The 22,193-nt window shown below is 34.3% G+C and overlaps 1 protein-coding gene across 6 annotated transcripts in view; it reads left to right on the top strand.

Annotated features, from left to right (window-relative positions):
- The window catches only part of CDC42BPA (CDC42 binding protein kinase alpha), a 160,763-nt gene that overhangs the window by 75,293 nt on the left and 63,277 nt on the right, over nt 1-22,193 (top strand). For 5 of the 6 annotated variants that reach the window (XM_069484522.1, XM_069484520.1, XM_069484519.1 and 2 more), the window contains exons 11-16: nt 3,887-4,009; nt 6,681-6,814; nt 10,578-10,820; nt 11,071-11,181; nt 19,192-19,439; nt 21,760-21,865. In XM_069484522.1, the coding sequence (XP_069340623.1) occupies nt 3,887-4,009; nt 6,681-6,814; nt 10,578-10,820; nt 11,071-11,181; nt 19,192-19,439; nt 21,760-21,865 (965 nt within the window). The remainder of the gene's footprint in view (nt 1-3,886; nt 4,010-6,680; nt 6,815-10,577; nt 10,821-11,070; nt 11,182-19,191; nt 19,440-21,759; nt 21,866-22,193) is intronic. The other variant, XM_069484523.1, reaches the window with a different exon arrangement.

Below are 22,193 nucleotides of genomic sequence, written 5' to 3'. Positions count from 1 at the left end.
CTAGCTCCTGTCACACTGTCATTCTCTACATCATTGCTTCTGTCATAATATTAGGTGATTTAAAATGCATGTAGGTGCACCTTTTAAGATTTTGACTTAGTTTCTTGATTCTTCACCTTCAGTGAGCTCCTTCTCCACCCGATCTCATTTACTCTGTCTCATGGTAGTGAGATACATCTTGAGATTGCAGTATCTAAAACCCATCATTAATCTCAGTTTCAAGCAAATCTTCCATAATGTCTTGCTCATAATTTCTAGTGAACGCTCTCTAGTACCTTAGCCCCATAATATTATAATATTACATAAATATTATATAATACATAAATATATATTTATAATATATATTATATAAATATATTATATTATGATATAAATATATATTATATTATAATATAAATATATATTTATAATATATATTAATATTATATAATATTACATAAATATTATATAATGCATAAATATTCCTTTAATTCCACCGTAACTACAAGTCTATCACCATTTCACTGTTTCTCTTATGCCCTCGTTTCTCATTCTGTGGTCATAGTGATACCCTCACATGTACCCTGAAATCTATTGTTCCCCTTTCTCTTTGTCAGACTCCTTTGGCAGAATATTAACCCTGTTCAAATACAACTTTGCATCCACAACTGTGCAACTGAAGGTAGCCTACTTAAAAAGCATACAACATGCTGACTAGTATCACTTCACATTCCTGAACACCAATCTCAGGTCGGTTCTGAAAGCTGCCCAGCAATCCTACCTTTTTTCCCTTATCCCATTTTCCTCTCCTATATTGAAAAATCCGTGATCGTTTCTCAGTCTTCATCTTTGAACCTATTAGCAACATTTGACCCAGTTCACCATTTCTTCCTCCTGATGCGTCTTCCCTTTTTTTTGGCTTCTGGGGCACTTTACTCTCTCGATTTTCTTTTTCTTCAAAAGCTAGTCCTTCTCAGTCTCCTTTGCTGATTTCTTCTTAATTCTTTGGCCTTTGAGTGTTAGAGTACTCCGTGCTTTCACTTGCTCAGAAGTAAAGCCTTACAGCCATCTTTAAACCCTCTCATTCCCCCACCCCCCATCAGATCCATCAGCAACTCATGTCAGCTCTGCTATTGCAGTAGGTCCTGAGTCTGATTCTCACTCACTGTGGGGCTCCTGCCCTGTTTCAAACCACCACCCACTCTCACCTGTATTATTGTAATAACTTACTAACTTGTTTCCCTACCTTATCTCCTTCCCTGCTGTCCCTCCCACCCCACATCTCTTCCACCCCTGGTTTCCTTCAGTTTGTTTTCAACATATCAGCCTAATAATCCTCTTAAAACAATTTAGATCATCTTACTTCACTATGTTAACACCACTCCCAATAGCTTTCCATGTCACATTAGTAGCCACACTAATTTCAGTGCCTACGGTGATATATGATCTGACTTCTTTTTACCATTCTGATTACTCTCTTCTTTGTTCCTTCTGTTCTGGCCACCCTAGGCTCCTTGCTATTCTTTTCACAAGCCAGGCAGATCCCCTACCTCAGGGCCTTTGCATTAGCTGTTGCCCTACCTTAAATGTTCTTCCTTTGATATTTACATGACGTATTCCGTTACCTCTCTAGTTGAATGAAGCCTTCATTAAAGCCTTGCCCAACCATCCTATTTATAATTTAGTATTACATCTATCCCCAGCACTCACTATCTCTCTTTTATGCTTTATTTACTCCAACATAAAGGATATAACGTTTATTTTACTTATATATTTTGTGAATGAAGAAACATATGTATGAACAAGTAATCAAGAACTTGTAACTCCTACAAGAGAGAAAAATAAAAGTTTTACAGTCATAAAATTTTGCTTACTTTCAGAAGCCCAGTAGAGAAAAAGGCTCCATAAACATCAATAGAACAGACTATTTTCCCATCTTTCAATAAGTTGTTAAGCTCTCTGCATGTGAATTACTTCCCCTTTGTGGCCCAAGTTAGTTTTTTTTACTTGTTTTATTAACATGGCAATATACATAAAGTGTGCAAGCATTCTATTTTTAACTGTAAGCCCAATAATTGCTTATATGTACATATATCCATATCAATGTATAGAATATTTCCAGGAAAGCATGAGGTTCTCTCATGCCCCTTCCCAGTTCATAACGTACCACCCTGAAGAAGACACTGTCCTAATTTCTTTCCTCATTGATTGATTGATAGATACCTGTTGAACTTCATATGAATAGTATCATTTACTATGTTCTCTTTTGCGTCTGGCTTCCTTAACTCAACATGTTGTTTTGAGATTTATCCATGTTTTATAGATACCAATAGTTTTTTTTTTTTATAGTATTGTTTAGCATTTCATTGTATATAAATACTACAAATTGATTTATCCAATCTGCCATTGGTGAATATTTGGATTATTTCCAGATATTGATTATCATGAGTACACCTGTGAATATTCTTATATATTCCTTTTGGCAGTGATATATACTTATGTATCTTGGATATATATCAAGGAGTAGAAATTATGGGTCATAGGGTATTTTCATCTTTGGAAGACATTATCAAAGAGTTTTCCAAATTGACAGTTTTACTATGATGTGCATAGGTATAGGTTTCTTTGTATTAATATAAAATCCTGTTTGGGATTCATTGTGCTTCTATAGTCTTGATTAATGTCTTTTATCAATTTTGGAAAATTCTAAGCTGTCATCTGTGTAGATATTTCTTTGTTTTGTTCACTTTCTTCTCTCCTTCTGGGACTCTAATTGCATATATGTTAGATCATATCCCACATTCCCTTTATGCCCTGTTCTATTCCTTCTATTCTTTTTTTCCTTGTGCTTCATTTTGATATTTTCTGTTGACCTTCCTTCATGTTTACTAGTTCTGTCTTCTGCTATATCCATTCTGCTGTTAAATCTATCCAATGAGTTTTAATTCCAGATATTGTCTCTTTTAGTTCAAGAATATCCATTTGGTTCTCTTACAGTTTTCAGTTCTCTATTGAAATTTCCCCGTCTTTTTGTCTATCTTTTCCTCTGTTGTCTTCAACATTTTAATAATAATTATTTTAAGCCCCTTGTCTGCCAATTTGAACACCCGAATCATCTGTGAGTCTACCTTTATTTCTGTTTTTTCTTTTGACTATTGGTCATGCTTTCCTGCTTTTCCAAATGTCTTACAGTTTTTATTGTATGAAAGATTATGATACACAGCAATCAGTAATGATTTGCACTAACAAGAATTATGGTAAGGGAGAGACTATTTGAGAACCCCTCTGTAAATAGCAGAAACCTATTTTAAAATAATGGTGGTTTCATTTCTGATACAAATGGTTTTCAAGTTTTCTTTTTTCCCATCTCTTTTGATAATATCTGGGAATAAACATCAATAAGGTTAATGTTTCTTTGATACCTTATATCTTCTGATTCAAACTGCAAGGTAAATCAATCTCTATTTTAACTAAATTGATGAGCCAGTGTTATCTATGGATGGGCCTCAACTTTCAGACAAAAAATTTGGAAGGCTAGCACTTCTACATACCTATATTTACATGTCTAAACCCCCCTTTACACACCAGATTCAGTTCTTCATACCTCATCTGACAGACATAATGTTTTTGAATTATCACATGTTCTCTGCTAGCACCAAAAGGGGTGGAATAGTTGAATCACTGGCAAACTCCACCAACAGTATTTAAAACCAAAAATCTCACATATTAGAAGGTAGATTCTTTTCTATATTTGGTATAATTTTAAACCATGGTATAATTGTAAAAACTTAATGTGTATGCTTTTGTTCAATTGGTAGAGGTTTTGGCCTATAGAATTATATAAGAATTTCTCTACAAAAAATATATTGTTATTAGTTGTAAACATTTTTTTATTCTTTTTTTTAAGAATCAACACAGACTGTCCAAGCTCTGCAGTATTCAACTGTTGATGGTCCACTGACAGCAAGCAAAGATTTAGAAATAAAGAGCTTAAAAGAAGAAATTGAAAAACTAAGGAAACAAGTAACAGGTAAATTTCTATGATTTACTATTAATTCAGTTTAGTAGATTATTAAAAATGGTTTATTCACACAAAAAACATTTATTGAGTAGCTGTCTGTGCTGTGTGATGTGAGTTATATGCCAGTGAGGGAAAGGCAAATCAGCAGAAATAAGTCAGTACTGCTCTCAAGGAACTCACATTTTGATCTGGGAAACAGATAAGCAAATAGTTATTATAATACATGTGAATAATACATGAGGAAAAATAAACAACTGCTATGCCTCTCTCCATATTGGAGGATTTTATTAAAAATTAGGTGGGTTTGTCTTTTCTGACTCTTCTTAATCGAGACATTTCTTTTTGTACTTCTCATAATTATAGATTGCTGCTTAAATGAATATTTTGGGATTTTTAAGCATTTTAAAAGTGTCTGAAGTGTGAAACATGGAAATCTGACATATATTTCTCTTTTTAACAATTCCATTGCAAAGCAGCCAAAGTGAAATGACTGGGGTGAAGCTAAAAGAGAACCTGTATTAAAATAATACAATAAAATATCCTTAAAGGCTGTTGAAATTATCCCATGTGATATAGTTTGTTATAAACTTTATATGATGCAGAAATTTTATAAAATACTGAAATTTCTTGTTTCTAACAAAGAGCAGTTGAAAGAAGTCAGTAACTTAATTTGCAAAAAAAAAAAAAAAGTTAAACGTTAGGGAAGAAAATAAGTGCGCTTAGAAGGGATTATTAAATGTACCATTTTACTACTTCAGATTGATTTTCCTTAGCCATAAAATTTGATTCAAGTGAACCAGGAAATGACAGAAGTCAGCTGCTTTACATGCTAAATTTTGACTCCTAATTACTGGAAATAACAAAAGTAAATTATCTAAAAGTAAATTGTTGAAATCTGAAATATGTTAACTTAATATAACAGCAAAATATAATTCAAACATGTTTGAAAGAAATTAGCATAAGTAGAAAGATTCCCATGTGAAATGCTTAAATTAGAGAAATTGATAAAATATAATTTTCTGAATATAAGAGTAAATACCCTGTGATCCATAAGATTAAAAAATCTATGATCTTTTGTTTTCTTCATGTAAATGCATTAAATGGTACTATTAAGATAGTATGAAAACCAGTTAAATACAACTTTGCATATAATTTTCAAAAGTTGTTAAAAACTATACCATCCACAAATATAACTAGACTTTCAAAAGACCTACCTTTTTAATAAATTTAGAAATTTATGGCACTGGTTATTGGTAAATTATTTATGAAATCTAGAACCATTTAGTACATGATACACTAATACATTTGAATGATTTTTAGACTATAGGAATTGTCTATACAATATGAAATACTTTGTGCACTTCTTTCCACCTTTAATGTACAGATCACTTGAGAATCTTGTAAAGATTTTGATTCATTAGGTCTGAGGTGGGGCCTGAGATTCTGCATATCTAAGTCTCTAGAGGATGCTGATCCTGCTTCTGTGGGGATGACACTTGGAGTAATAAGGTGTAAAGAGCAGAAAATATCCAGAACGGAACTAACAATGAATGCGTTTAGACTTCTCTATTTTCACTGACTTCAAGTTCTTTAATTTGCTATTTGACTTTTTTTTTTTTCTTTTTTTTTGAGACAGAATCTCACTCTCCAGGCTGAAGTGCAATGGTCCAGTCATAGCTCACTGTAGCCTTGAACTCCTAGGCTCAAGTGATCCTCCTGCCTCGGCCTACCAAGTAGCTGGGTCTACAGGAACCCGCCACCATGGCTGGCTAAAGTTTTAATTTTTTGTAGAGACAGGGTCTTGCTGTATTGCCTAGGCTGGTCTCCAACTCCTGGCTTCAAGGGATCCTCCTGCCTCAGCCTCCCAAAGCACTGGGATTACAGGCATGAGCTACTGTGCCCAGTTGCTAGTTTACTTTTGATACCAAGAACATTTCCCATCAATTTATTAAATTTTGTTTAAGCATGATTTTATTTTGTTTCATAATAACTCTTCTGATCTGATAATGTTAAACATTATTTAATAACATTACTTTTTAAGTTGGCAAGGTCTCTGCAAGATTTCCTCGCCTCTAGCCTTAGCTCTGGTATTCTTTTTAGCAGTGTGACCTTAGGCAAATGATTCAACTCTCTGAGTTTCTTCATATTAAAATGGAAGAGCTGATTTAGATAAGAGGTTTTCAGATACTTACTTTTAGAAATCAGAGTTTATTCTTCAAATAAACAGGGGTAAAATAGGCTGGGTGATCTGGAACCACAATATTAGAAGCAAAACCATCTTAAATTAATTTGACTAACTTCAGCACTAGGATGTTAACCAACAACAGAGACAGACTTGTCTTTTTTTTGTTTGGTCGGTTTTGTTCTTTTTTAGTTTTAAGTTTTTAATTAGTCTAAAGGTGCTGTTTTTGGAAGTGAGGTCTTTTTGTCCTAATAGATACGTAAGGCATTTCTGTACATACGTTTGGCACATCTGCATACTTGCACATGCCATTTACCATCTTCGCAGTGAACTGATACACATTTAATGTGTCATGAGTTACACTGGTTATGTGGTGTCAGTAGCCCTAATATCAAATTCTGAATACTTCTTTTAAAAAAGGTTTAGTTGTTTTAAACCTTGGGTTCAATCATTTGCTTTTTTACAAATAGTAATAGAAACATTGTCTTTTGTTTTTAGAATCAAGTCATTTGGAACAGCAGCTTGAAGAAGCTAATTCTGTGAGGCGAGAACTAGATGATGCTTTTAGACAAATCAAGGCTTGTGAAAAACAAATCAAAACGTTACAACAAGAAAGGGAAGATCTAAATAAGGTAAAAATATATGAATAGATTGTTAAAGTCTTTTCAACATTCTTAATCTTTGTGTAATTAGAATACTGAAAGCATTCATAATGAATTATAATAATATATAGTATATTTTATCTTTAAAAATGTTGGTTTAAAAACTTAAAGAATTATTTTGCTATATGTCATTTGATTTAGTATTTAAAATTTTTTATTTTTATATTCTTGAGGCTCTTAAGTTCAGAATCTTCTCTTCTTTGGGGAAGTTAATCAAAGGACGATTTAAAGTGAATATTATTGAAAAAGAAACATGAGAAATAAGAGAATAGTAGAATCTATTTAGCTTCTATAGAAAAAAATGTAAAGTACAGGCATGTTTTCATTATAACTTGCTGACACAAACATTCTTAAAAGATTATAATATAAAATTTCTTGAATGAGTTTATTATGTTAAAAAAATGTTAGTTTATCTGTCAAAGCAGCATGGATAAACAGGCTAAAGTTACTTTCATAAGTACTTTGCGTAACACTTAAATAGTATTATAAATGTCAAAAAAAGCTATTAATAGTTAAGACTCTCTAACACAGCCCAATAGGGTAAATAATATTCAAGCACTAGAAAATATTTTACTTGAACCACATGCCCTTAAGCACTGTGGCTTTCATTAACAAACAAACAAACAAAATGTTGGGACTAATGAGAGCCAACACAAACAAGGTCAGTACTTATGGCATAGTATAAATTGTATTCAATGATATATAATGCAGGGATAATACAAAAAAAGTCCTTCTTGGGAAGATTTACAAGTCTTGTTGCAAGGGAAAAAATGGAGGTCATTAAAAATAAAACAACCTTTAGCTGATGAAGCTAATCAAAAGGATTAACAGAGAAAGCTATTAAAGATTAAATTGAATTAGATTCTGCTAAGGCATTTTCAAGCAATGTTTTATAAAGATCCATTTAAATTCATGGCCAATCTAATGATACTTGGCATTTAAAACAGTTGTTCTGTTTGTTTTAATAATATTGTAGTAATATTCGTGTTCGCTATTTTGTATTTATTGTTAGGATTACTCAGCCAAATTTGGTTAATGTAATAAGGATGAAAACCTGATATCTAGATTTATAGTGAACGGATATTTTGCTAATTTTCAGTAAATTTTAATATTAAGAATCTTCTTCATATATTTTGAGAAGAGAATAGTGCTATAAAGAAACAGATCATACCAATAAAGAATTGTAAGTGATTTGCTTAATATCTTACAAACAGTAGAAAGGGATTCTCCTTTCTCCACATTCCTTGCCAACACTTGTTATTGTTTGTGTTTTTTTTAATAATAGCCACTCTAATATGTATGAGATGACATCTCATTGTTTTGATTTTCATTTCCCTGATGATTAGTGATATTGAGCACCTTTTCATATACCTACTGGCCCTGTGTAGAATGAATTAGAGAAATTTCCATTCAGGTCCTTTGTCCATTTTTTAATTGGGTTACCAAATAGTCCAAATTTTATGATAATGCCAAATCATATTCCAGATGGAAAGTGTACGAATTTACATTTCCACCAGTAATGCATAGGAGTTTCTGTGTTCAACCATACTTCATACTACACGATGTATTACTTTTGGCCAATCTAGTCTAAATTGAGATTTTAGGTGTAAAAGGATGTTTTATTGTGATCTTAATTTGCATTTCTCTAATTACTAATGAGATCAGGTACCTTTACATATGTCTATTTATCATTTATATTTCTTTTCCTGTGAAATGCCTCTTAATATCCTTCCGACATTTTAAAGTACATAGTTAGTAATATTGAGTATGTTATGCGACCAATCTCCAGAACTCTTTTCATTTTGCAAAATCACTTCTTAACTTTTTAATTGACATTTCTGGTTTGGTGTTTTTTTTTTTTTTTTCGCATTTTACTTTTCACTCTTTCTAGTCTTGGTGGTTACTCTTGAATTTTACCATGCTTATTAACAAAGTCTGAATTCAATATCGTAAACTATTTACCCCCAAACAATTTAAGGACCTTTAATTCTATAGATTGAGTATCCCTTATCTGAAATGCTTAGCACCAGAAGTGTTTTGGATTTCAGATTATTTTTGGATTTTAGAATATTTGCATTATATCAATTGAGTATCTCTAATACGAAAATCCAAAATCCAAAGTGCTCCAGTGAACATTTCCTTTGAGTATCATGGCAGTGCTTGAAAAGTTTTGGATTTCAGAAAATTTCAGATTTCAGATTTTCAGATTAGGGATACTTAACCTATATTCCCTCTTCCCAACTTATGTGCTGTTATTGACCAACTTATGTGCTGTTATCTCTTGTTTACTATACAAATTCAACATGATATATTCTTAAATATATATTTGTTTTTATTCACATTTACCAATTTCTTAGCTCTCCATTTCTCTTGCAATAGACCTTCCTTCTAAAATTGCTTTTTTTCCCCCTAAAATAAAGCTTTAGAAGTTCCTTTAGTGCAAATCTGACTGTGGTAAGCTCTGTCAATTTTCATTTATATGAAACCTCATACTTAAAAAGTAAATTTTCTGGGTATATAATTTTAATTATTTTCTCATGTCTTTGAAAATATTTCCCCCCATTTCTATTTCTATCATTACTTCTTTAGTGTCTGCTCTAATTATTTCTGATTATTTTTCTTTCTTTTTTTTAAATTTTATTTTTAGGGTGGGGAATAGGTGATTTGCCTTTTTTTCCGCCATCTGATTGCCTTTAAGGTCTTTTATTTCTCTTTTGTATTACCCAGTTGCATTTTTTGAACATTTCTGGGTTTAAGTTTCTTTTTATTTTTCTTCTTAAGTTCTTATTCTTTCTTAAATGTAGAACTTACTAAATTGGTAGATCCATGTCTTTAGTTTTAACACATTTGTTTTTCATTTCTAAATGTTTTATAAAGTTCTTCTGTAAATCTGCTTGGTCATTTTTAATAGTGTTTTGTCATTTTCCCATTTTTATGGTTTCTTTTTATATTTTTTTAAGCATTTCATACACAGCAGTTTTATGTCGATATCTAATGATTCTAATACCCAAGTACTTTTGGTGTTTATTTTTATTATTTCTGTTGTTGATTGTGGTAGTTTGTTCTTTGGGCATTTGGGAATCTGTGGTTGTGGGCTTACACTTGTTTGCTTTTAATATGTGAAAAATTCAGACTTCATTGAGGTTTTCCCACCCCGGCCCCCCCCACAAGAAGATTTGCATTTTGTTTTGCTGGGAGGCAGGTAGCTGGACTGAGCTGTCTACTTCAGCCTCTCTCTGAGTTTCTCACTTTAGGCAGGGAGTCTCAGGTTTGATTTTATATCCTTGCTTCTGGCTTAAGGCTTAGTTTCCCCATCAAGGGCAACCCTGCGACCTAAGTTTGTTTTGTTTTGTTTTGTTTTGTTTTTAATCATTTGTGGTCTTTCATGCAAAAAAAAAAAAACCAAACTCACAAGTATTCATTAAATTTCACAAAATCTTTATTTTGACTATCACATCTTACAGTCCTATATTCTTTACTCAGTTGTGGAAACTAAGGTACTATAAGGTTAAATCAGCAGCTCCCTTGTATTTATCATGTTAGCATGAGGAACTGAGACTATAAATAGGGCACCATGCCCTTAATATCGGTTCAGAAGTAGTTCATTTCTTTTAATTTTGTCCTGAGGTGAATAATTTTGGCTCTTCTTGACTTAATAATAGCTACTTTGGTGGCCAAATTTGGTCTCTAGGTTGCAGACTTGGTAACTTATATTCTTTTTACAAAACTGTAGGACCTAGTCCAGGCTAGTGAGCGATTAAAAAACCAGTCCAAAGAGCTGAAAGACGCACACTGTCAGAGGAAACTGGCCATGCAGGAATTCATGGAGATCAATGAGCGGCTAACAGAATTGCACACCCAAAAACAGAAACTTGCTCGCCATGTCCGAGATAAGGAAGAAGAGGTGGACCTGGTGATGCAAAAAGTTGAGAGCTTAAGGCAAGAACTGCGCAGAACAGAAAGAGCCAAAAAAGAGGTTAGTAGTCAGGCAAATTTTATAGTGCCCATGGGATAGTCATTAAAGCTGCTTTTTGAGACTAGTGAAATAATATGTAATTTTTTCTCTAATTTTTTTTAAAAAGTTATTTTTGTAGTTCGATTATTATTTAATGTGAATTTCAGCATTTGAGTTATCTTCCTATTACAAGGTAATTTGGCATGGATAAAAATGTTTTGTTTGAAAAAACTAAAACCACAAAATCTGCTTTTTTCATTTTATGTTAAAGCTGGAAGTTCATACAGAAGCTCTAGCTGCTGAAGCATCTAAAGACAGGAAACTACGTGAACAGAGCGAGCACTATTCTAAGCAGCTGGAAAATGAATTGGAGGGACTGAAGGTATCTTTCAGTTTCACCTGTATGAAGCCTAATCAGTTTTCTTCTCTTCAGGCTTGATAGGAATGTTAACTTATATACTCTATTTGGTGTAGAGTGAACTAGCTGCCCTTCAAAGCTAGTGTTTTTAGTTCTCACTCTTACCAGTAGGAAGCTGATACAGATTTCCTAATCATGCTGAAGAAAAGGGAAGACTCTGTTTGGTGGAAATAGTAATCTATCAGGAAGGAGTTAGAATATTTATGAAGGATTGCTTACCTGAACAAGATTTACTGGTAACTTGCGTGGTAGTCATGGTTAGATATCTAGACCCTCTATCTATGTTGTAAATGACTCAGGGGTACCTTTGCAGACACTCGTGTTATTTGGGATGAGATGATAATGGGCATGGGGTAATACATCTCAGCAAAAGTTGGCTTGCAAGGGAAATCCTTGTGTCGTCTCTAGAGTCAGACTACCTAGTTTTAATTTCTCACTTCACCAATTACTAGCTGTGTAACACTGGACAAACATTTGCCCTCTTTTTACCTTAATTTTCTCATCTGTAAAACTATTTCATGTCAGGAGAACATACATACATTTGTAAGCTGACACATCATAAGTGCTCAGTAACTGTTAGTATAATAATATTATGTTTGTCACAGTGAGTGAATTAAGATTAAATTGATGTCATATTTTCACAGCATTAAATATTAATAATAGTCTGAATGTAGTGTTTGCCCCTCTTTGACTGTAAACTTTGTCCATCCTGTTTGTTCTGCTTTGCCTGTCAGCCTCCGTTCTACTGTGCCTAGTCTATTGTCTTACTCATCCAGAACATAAAAGATTCTACACGAACATTATCTCAGAAAGTCTAGACACTCCTTCTGTGGTGCTTTAGAATTCTGTTAATAACTGGCGTAGCTCTACTGTAGTTATTCATTTGCGAATCTGTATCCCCACCTTCACTGTTACCCAGCTCACTGAAAACATAGACAGATACATTATCAACCTGACCCTGGCAAAGGTCCAGATATTTATAAATGTGTTAAATCAATGAATGAATCATGGTAGAATTAGTCAGAATTTACTTTGTCTCTGAGAGTTGAATTTCAGTGGTTACAAGTAATTATTCTGCTATAAATAGAAATATAAGCTCTAGATTTTATTTCTTGTTTTTGTTTTGGGAGTTTGCTTGTTTTGGTTCCTCATGAATGTACAGTCTTCATTAGCTTACAAAGTAAAAATGTGTCTTCTATATACACTTAGGCCTCTAGAGCAGGATTAGTGTATAGAAGTCATTACGTCACTGTCTCAAATACTTTTCAGTCAGGGCCTGCTTTGTTTCCAGCACTATTCTAAGTGCTTTGGTTAGTAAGAATCATAAAGTGCAAACTAGAAGAAATCTTAGGCATTCTTTTTATTTGAGGATGTTGAGATATTGAGACTATCACATCTTATATTCCTATATTCTTTACTCAGTTGTGGAAACTAAGGTACTATAAGGTTAAATCAGCAGCTCCCTTGCATTTATCATGTTCGCGTAAGGAACTGAGACTATAAATAGGGCACCATGCCCTTAATATCTGCTCAGAAGTAGTTCATTTAATTTTGTCCTGAGGTGAATAATTTTGGCTCTTCTTGACTTAATAATAGCTACTTTGGTGGCCAAATTTGGTCTCTAGGTTGCAGAATTGGTAACTTACATTCTTTTAACAAAACTGTAGGAACTAGCCCAGGCTAGTGAGCGGAGTCTCACTTTTACAGTCATAAGCGATATTTAGACCCAGGTTTTCTAACTCTCAGTGCCATGTTCTATCTCATAGTTTATTGTTTGTTTGTTTTATAATAAGCACTGCTGTGTTGAACACTCTGAATCACGTATGTTGACCTCCCTGTCAGACACTCATCTCTTGTCATTTATAAATTCAAAATAATAACAGATTTACTCAGTAAATTAGTTAATGCATTCAAAGTGCTTAGGCCAGAGCCTGGCACATAGTAGAGGCTCAGTAAGTTTTCTGTATGATTGTTACCACACTGTAGTTTCCTTGGCATATTTCCTAAAGTGGGATGTCTTGGTCAAGAGATATACACATGTAAATTTTAAACATATTGTAGCCCTTTTAAAGATTGTAAGAATCTTCACTTTATTAAGAACATTTTTAACAGACTTAAAATGAGAAATAGTCCTAGAAACAACAAGACTTAGAGACTTTAATATCCCACTTCCAATAATGGATAGGACATATAGACAGAAGATCAATAAAGATATTGAGAACTTGAGCAATGCTATAACCAACTAGACCTAACAGATAGATAGATGGATAGACAGTCAGCCCTCCATATCCGTGGTTTCCGCATACGTGGATTCAACCAACCATGGATCAGAAATACTTGTGGGGGAAAAATGGATGGTTCTGTCTGTACTGAACATGTGCAGATTTTTTTTTCTTGTCAGTATTCCCAAAACAATACAATATAACAGCTATAGACCTATTTACATTGTATTCAATATTGTAAGTATAGTCATGAGTCACATAACAACGTTTTGGTAAACCACAGACTGCATATATTATGGTGGTCTCATAAGATTATAGTGAAGCTGAAAAATTCCTGTCACCTACTGATGTCTCGATGATCCTGACCCTTTGTAGTCTTAGGCCAGTATGTGTGTTTATGTCTTAGTTTTTAACAAAAACATTTAAAAAGTAAAAAAGAAAAAAACCAAAAAACTAATGGGAAAAAGCTTATAGAATATGGATAGAAAGAAAGAAAATATTTTTGTACAGCTGTAAAATGTGTTTGCATTTTAAACTAAGTATTAGTACAAAAGAGTTAAAAAGAAATTAAAAGTTTATAAAGTAAACAAGTTACAGTAAGCTAAGGTTAATTTATTATTGAAAAAAGAATTTTTTAAAAATAATTTTAGTGTAGCCATTATACATTATACATTTCAGTGTATAATGTTTTACAAAGTCCACAGTGGTGCACAGGAATGTCCTAGGCCTTCACATTCACTCACCACTCACTCACTGATTCACCCAGAACAGCTTCTAGTCCTACAAGCTCCATTCATGGTAAATGCCCTACACAGGTGTACCATTTTTTATCATTTATACCATATTTTTACTATGGTAAACTTTACTATGTTTAGATACACAAATGCTCATCACTGTTTTACAGTTGCCTACAGTATCCAGTACAGTAACATGCCATGCAGGTTTGTAGCCTAGGAGCAATAGGCTGTAAGATGTGTAGGAGGCTGTACCTTCTAGGTTTGTGTAAGTACATTTTATGTTGTTCTCACAAGAACAAAATCGCCTAATGACAGAGGTTTTTAGAACATATGCCCATCGTTAAGTGACACATGACTGTAATCTAGAGAAGATTTAAAGTGTATGGGAGGATATGCATAGGTTTTATGCAAATACTACACCATTTTATATAAGGGACTTGAACATATGTAGATTTTGGTATCCAAGGCAGGGGGGTTCTGAACTAGTCCCCTAGGGATATCTTGGGACATCTGCATGTAGAACTTCCTACCCAACAATAGCAGAATGCACTTTCTTTTTATGTACACGTGGCAGATTCTCCAGGACAGACCATATGTTAGGCGATGAAACAAGTCTTGGTAAATGTAAAAAGACTGAAATCATATAAAATGTCTTCCCCCGCCATGGTGGAATGGAGCTAGGAATCAATAGCAGAAGAAAAACAGGAATGTGCAAGAAAATATGTGGAAATTAGTAAACATGCTTTAAAACAGCCATCAAAGAAGAAATCACAAGGGAAATTAGAAAATAATTAGAGGCCGGGCGCGGTGGCTCACGCCTGTAATCCTAGCACTCTGGGAGGCCGAGGCGGGTGGATTGCTCAAGGTCAGGAGTTCGAGACCAGCCTGAGCGAGACCCCGTCTCTACTAAAAAAATAGAAAGACATTATATGGACAACTAAAAATCTATATAGAAAAAATTAGCCGGGCATAGTGGCGCATGCCTGTAGTCCCAGCTACTCGGGAGGCTGAGGCAGTAGGATCGCTTAAGCCGAGGAGTCTGAGGTTGCTGTGAGCTAAGCTGATGCCACGGCACTCACTCTAGCCTGGGCAACAAAGTGAGACTCTGTCTCAACAAAAAAAAAAAAAAAAAAAAAAAAAAAAAGAAAATAATTAGAGATGAATGAAAATGAAAACACACCATACCAAAACTTACGGGACGCATAAAGGCAGTCTTCAGAGGAAAATTTATAGCTGCAAATGCCTATATTGAAAAGGAAGAAAGATCTCGAATCAATAACCTGACTGTATACACCTAAGGAACTAGAAAAGGAAAAGCAAACTAAACCCAAAGATAGCAGAAAGAAGGAGATAATAAAGATTAGAGCAGAGATAAATAAAATAGAGAATAGAAAAATAATAGAATCAATGAAACCAAAAGTTAGTTCTTTGAGAAGATTACCAAAATTGACAAACATTTAATTAGGAGAGAGAAGATGCAAATAACTAAAATCCGAAATGAACTGGATACTTTGTTACTGACCAGCAGAAAGCACAAGAATTATAAGAGGGATACTATGTACAATTGTATGCCAACAAAGTAGATAACTTAGATGAAATGGACAAATTCCTAGAAGCAAACCTGAAGTGACCCCAGACAAAATAGAAAATCTCCACAGACCAATAACAAATACATTGAATCAGTAAATCAAAACATTCCAGCAAAGAAACGTTCAGGAACAGGCTGCTTCACTGTTGAATTGAACCAAACATTGAAAGAAGAATTAACACCAATCCTTCTCAAACTCTACCCAAAATAGAAGAGGCGAGAATACTTCCTAACTCATTCTGTGAGGCCAGCATTACCCTGAATACCAAAGCCAGATAAAAACATCACAAGAATATTATAGACCTGCATTCTTTATAAAATATAAGTGTACAAATAACCAAACAAAATACTAATAAATCCAAAAGCATTTTACAAGGATTATAGACCATGACCAAGTGGGTGTGTAATGAACCAGTGGTTCAACATAAGAAAATCAATCAGTGTAATACGTCACATTAATGGAGCCAAAGGAAGAAAACTACATGATCATCTTAATTGTTGCATGAAAGTCATTTCACAGAATCTAACATTCTTTCATGATAAAAACTCTCAGAAAACTAGAAAGAGAAGGGGATATACTCAACACGATAAAATAACATCGTCCTCAATGGTGAAAAGCTGCGAGCTTTCCCCTTCAGATCAGGAATGAGGCAAGGATACCCATTTTCACCATTGGGATTGAACATTACTGGAGATTGTAGCCAGAGGAATTACACAAGAAGAAGAAATAAAAGACATCCAAATTGCAAAGGAAGAAGTAAAATTATGTCTGTTCGTGGATGACATGATCCTATATATAGAAAGAAGCCAGACACAAAAAGACCAATATTGTGTGATTCCACTTAAATGAGATATTTAGAATAGGCAAATGAAACAGCAAGTAGAATTGAGGTTACCAGCGTCTGGGTGAGGAGGAATAGGGAATAAATTCTAATGATTATAGGATTTTTCTTTGGGATGATGAAAAGGTTTTGGAAATACATATTAGTGATATTTATACAACATTGCAAATGTAATTAATGCCATTTAATTGTACACTTAAAATGGTTAAAATGGAAAGTTTTGTCATATATATATTTTACTACTTAAAAAATTAATACTATAATATACCAATAACCAAATAATTGAATTTTACAATTTAAATAAGTGAATTGTGTGGTATGTGAATTATATCTCAATAAAAATTTATTTTTAAAAAGGATACTTTTCAAGGTTATATGCTACTAGTTTTTTTTACCCTATTGTGTTAGTTTGTTAGGGCTACTGTTGCAAAGTACCACAAACTGGGTAGCTTAAAAAACAGACATTCATTGTCTCAGTTCTGGAGGCTAGAAATTCAAAATCAAGGTATTGGCAGTTGTGTCTTGCTGGCAGTCTTTGGCATTGCTTGGCATGTAGATGCATCACCCTGATCTCTGCTTTCATGTTCATACAATGTTCTCCCCGCGTACATATCTGTGTCCAAATTTCTCACTCTGGATTAGGGTGTGTGCTAATGACCTCATTTTAATTTGATTACCTCTGAAAGACCCTGAATTTAAGTAACATCACATTTCAAAGTACTGTGTACGTTAACGTATGAATGGGGGGCACAATTTAACTCATAACGCTTGTATTTTTCATTTAATAATGTTAATAAGCATTTTTACTTACTTATTAAAAAATTGTCACAAACATTATTTTAATGATTATAAATAGTTCAAGAAGAATATCCCGTATAGCCAATTCTCTATTAAATGTTTAGTTTGTTTTTAATTTTTCAGTATTGTAATTGTCATGAGCACCTTTATGCACTGCTTTTTCTATATCATTTTCTTTTTTGCTTTTTTATTTTTAAACATGAGATCTCTCTCTGAAACCTATGCTGGAGTACAGTGGCTGGATCATAGCTCCTTGCAGCCTCCACCTCCTGGGCTCAAGTGATACTCCTGCCTCAGCCTTCCAAATAGCTGGGACTACAGGCTCATACCACCATACCTGGCTAGTTGTTTTTTTTTATTTTTTTAGAAACAGGGTCTTGCTATGTTGCCCAGCCAGGTCTTAAACTCCTAGCCTCAAACGTTTGTCGTTTTTTTTTTTTTTTAGAACAGATACCTAGAAGTGAAATTAGTGATCTTTTTAAGGCATTTGATAAATGTCACAAATTTTTGCAAATATGAGAGGCAAAAGAAGTTTTAACTGTATTTTTGCATTTCTTGGTTTATTAGTGGATTGTTTATTAATCATATTTTCGCTTTGTAAATTATCTCTTTAAGTCATTTGCCCATTTAATTTCATAGTCTTATCAAGTCTTGTAACCTCTTTGCACAGTAAAATTTTACTTTTTAAAACATTTTCAGCAACTATTTCACCAGTTTGTCATTTGCCCCTTAATTTTGGTCCTGTTCCTTTTTAAAATTACAAAAGATGTATTTATCTTTTCCTTGGTGTTTCTTCTATTGCTTCAAAGCTTGGCTTGTTCTTCTTTTTGGAGAGTTTTGATATTTTAGCCTAATTTCTAAAAAGGTGGATTTCAACCAAATTTCTTCTCCTTCTTAATGTCCTACCTAAAAATGAAGAGACGTACCGTTTTTTTTTTAAGCAGGGATATGATGGAAATGTTAGTTTTGAGCTTTGCCATTTCTTGTGGGACTATGCAAAAGTCCTCTCTCTTTTCATACATTCTAACTCTACCATCCCCTCCCCCATTTTAATTTTTTAAAGACTCAAATGTGATTGAAACTTATCTGTTCCTCATCGGATAGGTTGCAGTTAGATTTTTCCTTTACTCCATATACCAAGAATAATTCTAAATGAATTAGAAATTTAATAGAAATTTAAATGTAAACAAGAAATGATGTAAGTACTAGCAAAAAATTCACATACATTGACGTACAATCTTTTTGTGAAGAAGACTATAAAAAATAACAAAAGTTATATAGGAATATAAACTGAGAACATATTTATAACAGATATGGTAGACAAAAAGTTAATAGTGAGCTGAGCGTGATGGCTCATGACTGTAATCTTAGCACTCAGGAGGCCAAGACAGGAGGATTGCTTGAGGTCAGAAGTTCGAGACCAGCCTGAGCAAGAGTGAGACCCTGTTTCTACAAAAACTAGAAAAACTAGCTGGGTGTGGTGGTGTGTGCCTGTAGTCCCAGCTATTTGGGAGGGTGAGGCAGGAGAATCACTTGAGCCCAGGAATTTGAGATTGCAGTGAGCTACGATGACACCACTGTACTCTAGCCAGGGCTACAGAACAAGACTCTATCTAAAAAAAAAAAAAAAAATTGATAGCCTTAATACAAAGTTTTATTTTTATGTGATGATATATAAAAAATGGTATGCATTTATATGAACAGTTCTTTATATTTTAGAAAGAAATCCTTATTTGACATTTTGTTACTCTTGTAGATGAACTAATCCTTTGTTATCACTTCTATAGCAAAAACAAATTAGTTATTCACCGGGAGTATGCAGCATAGAACATCAGCAAGAGATAACCAAACTAAAGACTGATTTGGAAAAGAAAAGTATCTTTTATGAAGAAGAATTATCTAAAAGAGAAGGAATACATGCAAATGAAATTAAAAATCTAAAGAAAGAACTGCATGATTCAGAAGGCCAACAACTTGCTCTCAACAAAGAAATTATGGTTTTAAAAGACAAATTGGAAAAAACCAGGAGAGAAAGGTAAGAATCAAATTATTTTTTACTTATGCAATAAATATCGAGTACCCATTATATCAAGTACTGGAGATACATAGACAATAAGCATATCCCAGTCCTCAAGGAGACCAAAATCAGGATTGGTAAATAGAAAATTACAGTGTAGCACGCTAGAACAGCAAATCGGGTAAGTTCAGGGGCACAGGTAGGAGAGGCACAAAAGGTAAGTTTGGTACATGTAGACTTTCTGGACAAAATTACTTTTAAGTTGAACCCTAAGAAATCGAGAAAGAAATAGCTGGAAAGAGTGTCCAAGCAGAGGTAGAAGAATGTGCTGAGGTCTGACGGGAAAGGGGAGCGTAGTACACCCAGAGAATAAAAGCTGTTCCCTGTGGTGGAAGCACAGATGGAAAGTGGAGTGGAGAGAGATGAGGCTGGAAAGGAGCATAGAGGTAAGATCGTGAAAGGGTGTAAGGCATTTGAACTTTTTTTTAAGGCCATCAAAGGAAAGTAACACAAGTATATTTTTGAATGATCACTCCTACTCCTGTGTGGGGAATGGACTGGAAGGAGCACACGGGAGGGAGGAATCCGGCTGAGAGATGAGGTCGTGGGTCTCAGGTGGTGCTGGTGAAGGTGGGGAGAAGTGGATGGATTCAGAAGGACATAATGACCAGTTGTGAGAAATGAGGGAGCAGGAGGAATTACCAGTGATAGTCAGGTTTCTGGATTTTAGGCAGCTGAATGTACTCTTCTCCTGCCTAAGCGTTCTGCCAGAGCAAGAGAGCACCCCACCTCTCACTGTCACAGCGGCACCTGAACTGAGGGAGGCCGAGGGCAAGTTTGCCAGCCCAGTCTCTGGTCCCCCCAGGACTCAGTCATGTCATCCAGGGACTTGGGAGCTGGGTATTACCTAACCTAGTCCACCACCGCTAGCACCTGAACGCTATCCCAGGGGTCTGAGATCCAACTGACCCAAATTGCCAACAACACCGTAGCGGGTACCTACCTGCATGAGCTGCCTCTCTCCTTTGAGCAGCAGAGGTCCTGACAGAGGAGAACAGGTGAACCACAGAGCTGTCTGTTTTGAGCTGAAGGAAGAGGTTCCAGGTGAGAATACCACACCTACCACAGTGAGAGGTCTGTACTGTTTAAAACTGTTGGGAGAGATAGGGAAGACTGAGGAACTGTTCTAGACCAAAGGAAACTGAAGAGACATAACTACTAAATGCAACACATTTCCCAGTTGGATCCTGGACTGGATAAGAAAAGGAGACATTGTTGAGATCGTTGGCAAAACTTGAATTGGGTTTGTGAATTTGGGTGGCAGTATTCTAGCAATGTTGATTTTTCTAATTTGGAAGGTTGCTTAATGGTCGTGGCAGAGAGTGTCCTTGACTTTGAGAGATACACACTGGAGTATTTAGGGGTAACAAGGTGTAATATCTGCAGCTGCCTCTCAGTGGCTCAGAAGAAGACTAACAAAGTCAGGACACAAACACGGTAATGGAGCAAATGTAGTAAAATGTTAACATTTGGGGAATCTGAAGAGTGTGTAGGAGGTCTCTGTACGATTGTTTTAATTTTTCTATACAAATGAAATTATTTCAAAGCAAATTTTTAAAAATGTCTAAATTTAGATATAAATTAATTTCTAATTATGAACAAAATGTTTGAAATACTATTCTTAATCAAGTTAGTATCACTAGGAAGTGACTCTGACTCAATCTTAAATAAGCACCCATGACTTTGTATATTCTAAGCATATTGTGGTGCAGATACACAAAGAAAAGTGTCAGTTTGGTCTCAGACTAATTTGTCTTTGATTAATCATGATGAATATGAAGCAGATGACAATTATTATTTTCATTTGGTAGTTTGTTCATTAACCTTGAGACCCTCTCAGACTATACAATTTAAATTAGCCACCCCCTCACAGATACTGTTGAGGACATTACCATATTTCACTCTTTTTGTAGAACTTACTATCTGAAATTAGTTCATTTACTCACTTTTTATTGCCAGTCCTCCTCCACTGGAATGTAAGCTCCATGAGGGCAGGACCTGTCCTTGGGGCCTACAGCAGCTCCTTGGCACCTAACAGGCACTCCATGAATATTTTTTAAATGAATGAGTGAACAAGTCATCATTATTGTAAATTCTTGGAAAATATTTTCATCAGACCTGTCATGGCATGTAATCATGTTGTATTCTATGTGAATAATGTTTTTGGAGGTCAGTCTGGTGTTTATATATTACATAACTATTCCAAAAATAATTCCTGTGTTTCCAGTTGACCTTTGATTCTTTTTTTTTTTTCCTTTTATGTTTTGAATTGTGTTAGTCAAAGTGAAAGGGAAGAATTTGAAAATGAGTTCAAACAACAGTATGAACGAGAAAAAGTGTTATTAACTGAAGAAAATAAAAAGCTGACAAGTGAACTTGATAAGGTGAGTGATTCAACTCATTTACACGAATTGAGCATATGCTAGACGTTCTACATTGTGATAGGAATTGTGGTTTTAAATTTGTATTTGCTATACATTTTTGGTTTTATAGTCTTTCTTATAAGCTGTGATTGTTTATGTGATATAGGCAATTTTTGGCTTTACCCATCTGTGACAGGAGTCTTCTGTAGAGAGAGTTTTGTGTGTTTCTCATCTTATTCTTTGTCTCATTTATTTTTTGAGCCTCTATTCTTTATTTCTCTTTCCACCTATTCTGTTTTATTTTTTCCTCACTTATTCATCACTTACCCTGTCGTGGCTGGCTAAGTTC

This window comes from Eulemur rufifrons, chromosome 11 (assembly GCF_041146395.1).
Source record: "Eulemur rufifrons isolate Redbay chromosome 11, OSU_ERuf_1, whole genome shotgun sequence".
Classification (NCBI taxonomy): domain Eukaryota; kingdom Metazoa; phylum Chordata; class Mammalia; order Primates; family Lemuridae; genus Eulemur; species Eulemur rufifrons.
This window is presented reverse-complemented; position numbering and strand designations above follow the sequence as displayed.